Here is a 9993-nt window from a genome sequence, read left to right on the forward strand (position 1 = left end):
TTGTGTTAGTGGTCTGATGAGTTGCTTATCTGAGCCACGGCATCAATAACATCTGCATACAGCAGAACGTGGAGATTGGGACACATATTTAGAATGATGACAGCTCCTTACTGCTGATCTTTGTGGCACTAATGTTCAGGTATGTCAGACTCACACCACTGGTGCTGCAGGTATTCTTCTGCTTCATATTTGAAGAGCTGTTACCATTCTCAGGTTCCTTGAAAATGTTGGTGATTCCTCGATCAGTAACAGGACAGGCAAATAGATTCAGATGTTGTAGTTTCTTGCATGAAGATAGAATAGTGGTTAAAACCCTGGTCATTGGTCTTTGTCTGACGTAGATTCAGCCAGCGAAGCAATGGAAGACTTTGAAAAATACTGCACAGAACAGTTTGGCTGGCTACACTGCAGTTGGAGAGGTCTAACTTTGTCAGCTTCTACAAAATATGAAATGCACATGTATGTGAAATGTGTTGATTTCTTTCAGAATCTCTTGGCAGTTTTGCTCTTAGTTATTCAATGATTATCAATCTCTATGATTTATATCAATTGACAGCACCTTAAGACAATGAAAAGAATCATGAAATGAAACAAAAACTTGGGCAAGCTGAATAAAATATGTGCTAAACATTTTTTTTAACAAAAGGAAGAACAGTGGTGTGTGTGCTAAGATTAAAAATCAGGAACTCAGCATGTGTATATAACACATATATTAAAGTCTACAGGTCATGATAACTATCTCTTTAAGTGTTAGAAGCTTTGGAACACTCGCAAAATGTTCACTGGAAATGTTTGCATATTTATTACTAAAATTATGCTACTATGAAATGTATGTTCCTGCATATTCAATGAAATTCAAATTATTCTTTCTCTGTTATTGTTTCCTTTTAGTACTGTTACTTGTTGATGTTTATGGACTGCTTTGATGTTCAATGTCAAGGTTTCTTTATACTACACCACACAGGTGCAAGGGGAGTAGTAGCATCAAATAAACAGGGGAGACTGGTGTCCAACAAGATACATGAGTACTAACCCATGAATGCATGATGATCATGGCTGATAGGTTGATATCATCCAGTATTCACATGATTCATAAACAGCACACTGTCAGAGGTTGATCACTGGATTGTCTGGTCCAGACTCAATTATTTACAGACTGCTGACATAAAGCTGAAAAATTGCTGAGTGTGAAGCGTTAAACACCAACCAACCATTTAGAGAGCTGTATAATATGTAAGAGACAGACACCTGGACAGAAGTTAGCAAAGTAGAATATTTCACCTGGCATCTGATGCCAACTAGATGTAGCATGCTAGTCATGTTTGAACACTTGCTGAAGTCCAGTTCCTTAAGGCGGCCAGTGAGAAGAAGATGCATGTGTGACCTTCTTACTCGGTGGTCAGCACACAGGGTGTCCAGAAGTTCTTGAATCATTTCAGAAGCTAGAAAACAGAAATGAGTGAAATGAATAAACCATCATTGTCATGTAATAATTTATCTGTTCATCCTTAGCTATTGAGTGACTTGGTTTTCGGTTAAAGCCTTTAGACTAGCCTCAAGCTATAGCCAGAGGCTCTTGACAGATTTGTCTGCTATTTGAGTCACTTCTGTCCAGACTTTATTGTACTAAGCTTCTTACAAGTCTGTCTATTTGAATTTGAATCACTTCCAGTGAAGGAGTAAGTATATACTCTGAAACTCATTGTGTTCATTATGAGAAAACTGACATTAATAAATTCCTCTCTTTTGTGTGTATCCTCCTAACGGCGGAGCACCTTTTAGAATACAGCACCACAACTTCGTGAGGACGATCTCTGCAGTGAGGGTCACGATGTCATTAAGACAAGCAACCAGTTTGTGAGAAACCGTCAGACGCAAAACCCACGACCTTCGGGTTGTTAGCTAAACAGCTAACCGACTGAGCTACATCCACACTGTTCACATCGAATAGGTCACGGACAATTACGAAGGTTACGGGTAGACTTGGTGTCTCGTGGATTTTAATCTCCACGGACAATGGCCGAATGGACCGATGTTATTTAAGCACACTCGTCCCATTCCGTAATCTTCAAGAATGGGCCGATATGCCTCAAACTGAAAAAAAGGTTGTTGACGCCAGCGCCAGTCAGTAGATGTCATGGTGCATGCATTAATGCCACGCTTTGATATAAATCGGGGTGATTTTGTGACAGAAAAGTGATGTAGGGAACACTGTAAGGATAATGTGGATCGCGACTAAGGAACGAGGGAGACATGAGCATGTGTAGTGACGGCACAAGGGTGAGTTAGCCTTGACCAATCATTACTGAACAAATGTTGCGTGTGAAAGAGGCTTGAGTGCAAAATTCCAGGCCAATTTGTACATTAAACCAGTTCATAGTGTACTTTCGGCGTTTTGGGTTTCCGTTTTTGTGAAAGAAAGTATTAAAATGCAAATAATCGAATATATATAATACAGACCGGTGTAACGCGATTCTCGCTAAATTTAAAAATACAAAGTACAATAATACACAAAACATAACACCTCAGCACCCCATAATACAAATAAATATGAGCCGTATTAGTGAGAAAAAATAATTTTCAAACTGGTGCTTGCAAAATTGGCGCGATCCGGCCGGGTATACAACTACTGGAAACTCTCAACATCGTTGGGCTTATGCAATAACATAGCCAGTAGAGATAAAATACCAGTGAGTGGAGCACTCGCTGAGCTAGACAACCGTGTTGCCATGCAGGCGTCATAGGGCATTGTTTCGAGAACATGCTTTCGAACAAAATCACATTACATTACATAAAAGGGTATTATGACGTATTTTTAAAGTTTGTTGTGCTGTATTCTAAAGGTAGGCCCTAACTGCCATTCAAAGACAAAACCTAGCTTCTGTCTGACAAGCATTTGGCCCTCTGCTGCTACTGAACTTCTGGAAGACTAATTTGCACAATAGTACTCCTGCTAGGCCTATTCTTGATTGTCTCGGTCAAGCCTTGCTCCAATGCTGTACTGAATGAAAGTCCATGGATCTGTGGTAATTCTATGATCATAGCAGGAAAGAGATAGATATGCAGTCTATTTATGTCTAGGGTACGGTGTTCTCTTATTACTTATATATAGGAATATGATCTAGAAAAATTCAATCTGAAAATAAACTAATAATTATTGCCTTAGAGACCTGTTCAAGTTTAGCCAAGAATGTTGAGTAAAAAGCTAATATTTGCTGAAAAGGAAATGCACAGTAAACAGCGTCATTGACATAGAAACTAAATAAAGGACAACATTCTAATCTTGATTTCTCTTCACAACATTTTTCGGAAAGTTGGATCCTAGCTTAAATCGATAACAAGGGCCAAGTCATTCAGAACACTTCGTACCTTTACAGCCTCTGCGAATCGATGGGAGTAACAAAACATAAACCACGAATTAACAAACCGACCTATGTAATAAATGTCAAAGAATGTTGAGTACTCACTCATGTAATCGAATGGGCCCAGAACATAGTAAAGGCGTGGGGTATCCGCGAAGAGACGGTCGAAGTCTGCACTCCATAGTCGATCCATGTTCTTTGATATGTTGCGAAGACATGCTTGCTTCAGAGTGCGTACAGTATGGGGTACGGGCATTGCGAAAGTTGAGAGTAAATTCCTGTCACCACGCCATTTCCGTGTCTAGCAGACGACAAGAATGCTCACATTCGAGGCTGAACCCGGAAACAGAAGTCCGACGTCGCTGCTGTGCCAAGCTCCACACAGCAATGTCTTGTCGCGCCTCGAGAAGGTAACAACTACATGTCAAAACACTGATGTGGAGCTTCTAAGGTATGCAACGCGCGCTCCCCTGGTGGCAGATTGCCTAAGCTGGGAAACATCATGTTGGGCTCGGTCTATTCTTATCTGAAGTAGACGACGCGCAGTGAGAGCCGGGAACCAGCTCACGCTTGCGTTACACCGGCCCTACAAAATTTGAGGGCGCCGTCAAAACGTTTTCAGGAGGGGAAACTAACGTCTGACAATGTTGTGCCCATACTGTGGAGAAGATGCTGTAATCAAAGATAAGATAGGAGCGCACGAACAATCAATTTGTTCCGAGTGTGGTTTGGTTGTGTCTGACCAAACTTTCGAGGATAGTACAGACTGTTACTTCAACGCTCCGTCACTCGGCGCCCCTGCCTACAGGGGCAAGCTCAAGTTTACTCGCTGCTAAAAGAGACGCCGATAAGAAAAGTGACTTTGTCAGCCCCATCGGTGTAGAGGAAATAACGTGCATATGCAGTGCGATGGGGGGCATCAGCAGTTCTTGGAAGGAAGAAGGAATGATGATATATGAAGATGCATGTAAACATCCAGACATGGAGGTTAGAAACAGATCCAAACAGTTCAAAGAAGCTTTGGGTGCTTGCTGTATGTATATTGTTTTGCGCCGACATGAGTATCCAATCACTGCAAGGGAAATGACAAGTTCAAGGAGACTACCAATCAATGACTTCATTTTGATGTTGCGTCGTATGAAACAGATAATGAAAATTGAATTGCCAAGATGGAGCATGGGGCAACTCACGGCCCATACACTGCAGAAAGCAAATTTTGATAGGGGGGTTATTGAAAGAACCCAAAAGCTGATGCAAATATGTGATAAATGTTGGCTTGTTAGTGGCCGAAGTCCAGAAGCTATCATTGTCATAGCAGCCTACTTTGCTTGGTTGTCATATCAGAAGTCAGATGTTGGTTGTGTCAGTTTGTCGTCATTTTGCGAAAGCAAACAATCTCCGTCTTCCAAAAGTAATGGCATCCTGAAAAGAATGAAGGATATTTTGCTTGCAATGGCAGAGCTAATTCCATGGATTAAAAGCATAAAGCCAACACAACCAAAGCTACTATATTGAAGATATCGTTAAGTACAAAGCTAGTCTCATGAGAAAAAGCCTTTGCTGTTGAAGAAAATGGGGAGTCAGCTGATTTGGGACATGATAGAACAGAACTATGTTTAAAACCACCCTTAAGTAGAAAGAGGAAGGTTGAGGACAGCGACCCGGGTGTAAAAAGTAATGATGAAATTGATGCAGAGATATCCGCCAAATATGGACATGTGATCAACTCTACTGAAATTGATCCTAATGAATTTGCAGATGAAATGGACATGTACATCAAGACAGTGAAGGAAAAAGAAGATGTTAAACTGATTCGACAAATTGGTGGCACTGGTTCATGAGTGCATGCTTAAACTGATCAGTTGGACAGTTCATGTGAGATTCAAACAGTGTGGTAGGATGATAAGCTCCATAAAAATCAATAAGCTAGGACAGAACATGTTGTTATTTTATGTTATAAGAGTATTGAAAGACACATTAACTATTTAAGCTCATACCCTTGTTGGGTTAAAATTCTGTAATTTGCACAGTGGATTATGTCATGTAATGTTAGAAGGAAAGGATGGACACATCTGATTGTAAGAGGGGCAGGAAATGGTAGTTCGTGCCAATATTTCAATCTGCTGTCCTCTAAGAGAATTTCTGCAAATATTTTTTGTGCACCATATTAAATGATCTTAATCAATCGTAAAAGTGTCCTTGATTAGAACTCAGTTTCCAACTGCATTTTACTAATTCATTAAGAAATTCCGCTTACTCTTTACATGGCTTAGAGGATAGCACATATGTTATACTTAAAGGGTTCACATCTTTCATTTCTAAGGACATAAACTTATTGACATCCAAACTTTTCCGAGCATTATGCCATTGTATCAAAATTTGTTACTGATAAACAACATGATAGACGAATGTCTTATCAAAACTTAAGAAGGAATCATGGAAATCTTCCTAAGTCATTTTGGCTAACAAAGCAAGTGAATGAGAATGTCAAGTCTGTCTGATATGGAGTATGTAAAAAGGAGAATGTCCGATCAAAAAGTTGATAATATTTAATTTTAAAATCATGAAAAATGTTCCTAAGTCATTTGCCACAAGCAAAATTACTAGATGAGAATGGTTGGTCTGTGAGGCATGGAGTACCAGTATGTTGTAATGCATCTACATGGTGGCAATAGATGCATGACTTTCACACTGGGCCAGCTCCGCCAGTTTAAAGCTGATTTGGTGATATAGGTGAAATGCTGTTTATGTTAAAGGTTGTTAAACAAAATCTCTGACTAGTTAACCATAAATGATGTGTTGAAACAAGATCAAATGTAATCATGTCAAAAAGTTGAAATAAAGAAATGATGCATGAATAACTGTGTTATAGGTTACCTGGATCTCATGCTGTATCTGTGATTATGATGTAATTCCAACAAAGTGCCAATCCGTATCAGTGATGTGCAAGACCTGTTGAATGAAATAAGTTGTGTGTACGACCATGATGACAGCAGTGATTTATTGAGTGCAAAACAGGTCTTTTTACATTTTATATTATAGATTTCAAGATTTTGTAAGTTACATTGCTTTTGTTGAACATGTTGAAGAATAAATGGTTCTGTAAAACAAGTTCTTCTTTTGTGCTTGAGAAATGATCAAAATCATATGTGCAAGATATTCCATTGGACGATGGTAATTCTACAGGTAGAAATCGACTCTGGAACGAAATAATGCCTCACTCCTCAATTTTTATAAACATGTCATCCCATGAAAATCCGGTTTAGAATTTATCTTCAGTAACCCATGTGTGTCTTAAGGGGCAACTAATGGGATCTGGTGGTCAGGCTCGCTGACTTGGTTGACATCAAATCTCAACTGTGTAGATAGATGCTCATGCTGTTGATCACTGGATTGTGTGGTCCAGACTTGATTATTTACAGACCATCGCCATATAGTTCATATGAATAAACTCGTATTCCAGCCAAGGTCTACATCGAGCACACCTTCGTATAGTGCAAAGTCGTCTAGTTATATGCTGGACTAATAAAAGCCATACAGCTGGAATATTGCTGAGTGTGGCATTAGACCGTCCACAGCTCACTTTCCTCCCTCTGTTCACAGACATATTACACCCAGCTCTCAGCCACTTCAAAATCAGGTTCAAGGGTTTAGCATAGCAAAGTCAGTATTCACATGAGGACATTACCAAACATTTGTGATAGTTTGGGGATAATTGGCAGCCACATCAAAATTACACCAAACAGAAATGCTATGCATTGATTTTATCTGTTTAGTCAATTCCAGTAACAAAACACATGTGAACAAAACAAAAGAACTGGATCTTTGTATCTCTACTTGAGAAGCATTATACAGTAGTTCCCAAGGAACATTTTATATGCTTCATTTGAAACAATAAAAGCCTGAAGTATTGAGTGAAACTGGATACACCTTTGAGGGTTTATAATTTATTTTCTGTATACATGCTTCAATGATTTCGATTTTTGATTAAAAGGACATGATAGAAATATTGTGGTAGTACCCGATTTGTTGTGTGTGTTTTTCCGTGTTTTAAATGACCAGGGGCGATAACTGTGATATCACTTCCGGGTTTGAAAACGTGCTTCGTGATTACCATACACCACAGAATAATTAGGACCAGGACAGGCAGTAGGCAATATGTCTTACAATTTATCAGACCTGGTGAGTATTTGATTTTCCTAAGAAAACCGTTCAAAGAAAAATGACACCAGTCACCTGACAATACTGGTGGTGAATGTGACTAGTGAAGCGACGACTAGATTCAGAAAGTGGTCGTATTAGCTGTCACGATAGTTTCACTTAACGACTGAAAAAGATCTGATAGCAGACTGAATGGGTCTCATCAAGTTGTTTGTCATTCCGAGGAGTGTCTGACACTTTATGACACAGGTTGCAGTTCCTGCATATAATTCTGAATATATTCAGAGGATGTTAAAGGAGTTGCGTCCCTTGTGCACACCAGAAACGTGTGATCGTGGGTTCGAATCCTGGTTTGTTCTAAATATGTTTATAGCTTCGTGGGTCACAGCAAAGTCCATAAACACCTGCATCACTTGTGACTTTATCGCCCCTATATAGCGGGAATATTGCTGAGTGCAGCGTTAAACAACAAACCATGTTTGCAACTTGACATGCTGATGTATGACATGAATACTGTTCAGAGTGGGGTTAAACACAACTACTCATGCATAGACTACAATGATGTTGACATGCCTTTTCCTGACCGACACGGCTGAACTTATCATTGTAAATGCAATTGCTTATTTGTGTAAATGAAAATGAAAGGGTGACAGCTGTACAGTTACACACTTTATTCTTGTTTATCCAGGGCATTGGAGGAATGCAGTCGGCTGCCTCAGCTCTGAAATCAAAGGCTGAGGATTATGTCAACCAGGTAACATGACTGAATGAATCTTTTCCCAGTTTTAAGACTTCTTTGGAGGAACAAAATTTATACATGATAAATGTAGACACTTGCAGTTCGACCAATAAATCATTGATTTATGCTGAAAAATATTCATATCATTTTGAGACAAGAGTAAGGAATTGGTTTCAAGAGATTGACCTGGCTCTCTGTATTGAATTAGTGGTAGTTAGATTTCAAACTACCGTAATATCAACAATACTTGACCATGTTGTGAACAGAATCTGCCTTTGGAAAAGGAATGCTTGACATTAAGTAATTAAACCAGTTCTCATATAGTGTACCATATTCACAGGACTAAATTGCCTTCATTCTCACCCAAAATATATCATGATTGTTTCAATCATGAAAGAACAGAATATTTTGATGAGCATCTATTTTCATCATCATGTCATTTGTCATCTGGATAATACAATAGAGTAACACTGAATAGTCAAGGATGTAAGAAATCATGTTCAATCTTTCACACTGAAATATAGAAATTATGTGAAAATAGTTGTGAGTCCGGAGAGTCGTACACTTGGTAGTACGATGTATGTTTTTGTGTAAGAATTTTGAGTGTTCAAGGAATCAGGACAAACATGACAAATATATGTCAGATTGTGCACTGAGTACTTAAGACATAAATCATTATGATTGATATGATGAGTAGGGGTGTAACCAAGGTAATGATTCAATATTTGGCACATCGCAATAGATGTGGCACAACAGGTGACAATACGACTACCTTTGTCATTGTTAAAAATGCTATTTTATTATAATTGTGTGAGAGATCCCAAGTTATTTTTGTAAGAGGTTCACTGAATGTATTTGATTTCTCATGCCTCCAATCATGCATCATCCATCAGCCATATTACAGATTAAACAAAAGGTGTTACAGTTCTATAATAGACATGAGTCAGGTGACACCAAGAACTAAGTGTGTGGAAGTTCCATAACCATGGTAACTGTAATGATGTGTTTCAGCCAGATGTGGAGTTGCAGTGGGCAGTGAAGGCCTATGCTCATGCGAAACCTACTTCAATGTAAGTGTCACATCTTCAAGTGAGTGAGTGAGTTAGGTTTAATGTCACTTACAGTGACTTAGGACAGTGACCCTGTCACGACTGTGTCTGGATGTGGAAGGAAAGTCACATTGACTGAAACCCATGAGTACAGATATGGTGCAGACAAACCTAGAGACACTGTCGATCAGGGCAAACCAGTTTTGGAACCAACATTCATAGGTTTCTAGATTGACTGGGGGAAACCACTCTGCTTCTTGCAGCATCTGTTTCTAGTCACAACTAAATATGTGGGACAGTGGGGTAGCCCAGTGGATTTAACCTGTTGTAATTTCGTCACGCCGAAGGCCCAGGTTCGATTCCCTACATGGGTACAATGTGTTAAGCCCATTTCTGGTGACCGATGTTGTGATAGTGCTGGAATATTGCTGCAAGCAGTGTAAAACACAACTCACTCACTCTAAATTTGTTGGTACTGCCACTTGGTCCTTCTGGAACCCGGAATCTGTGTGACCAAGGTTACATTCTTGCTGGTGATTCTTGGTTAGAATTGGTCCCTCAGGCCATGTTAATTAAAAACTCAAAAATAGCGATTTTTAATTAGGGCTCCTTTGCCTTTAGGCAGGAGACCTATTGTAATCGTTAATGTTTTTATTATTATTATTATTTATTCATCCGCCGT

General features: G+C 39.3%; 1 protein-coding gene and 1 long non-coding RNA gene across 2 annotated transcripts; one reads left to right on the forward strand and one right to left on the reverse strand.

Annotated features, from left to right (window-relative positions):
- Window positions 1–242: 242 nt before the first annotated feature.
- On the reverse strand, window positions 243–3719 carry LOC124280309. The gene is made up of 3 exons (XM_046716210.1): window positions 3468–3719; window positions 1282–1442; window positions 243–437 (listed from the first exon to the last, which is right to left on the reverse strand). Exons 1-3 carry the CDS (start codon window positions 3616–3618, stop codon window positions 243–245), a joined length of 507 nt encoding a protein of 168 aa, XP_046572166.1. The 5' UTR covers window positions 3619–3719.
- A 3720-nt stretch (window positions 3720–7439) lies between these two features.
- LOC124280308 lies at window positions 7440–9335 on the forward strand. Its single transcript, XR_006899645.1, has 3 exons — window positions 7440–7544; window positions 8212–8277; window positions 9274–9335. It is a non-coding gene; the product is annotated as an uncharacterized LOC124280308 (long non-coding RNA).
- Window positions 9336–9993: the final 658 nt, after the last annotated feature.

This window comes from Haliotis rubra, unplaced genomic scaffold (assembly GCF_003918875.1).
Source record: "Haliotis rubra isolate DU_JTF1 unplaced genomic scaffold, ASM391887v1 Scf2647, whole genome shotgun sequence".
NCBI lineage: Eukaryota > Metazoa > Mollusca > Gastropoda > Lepetellida > Haliotidae > Haliotis > Haliotis rubra.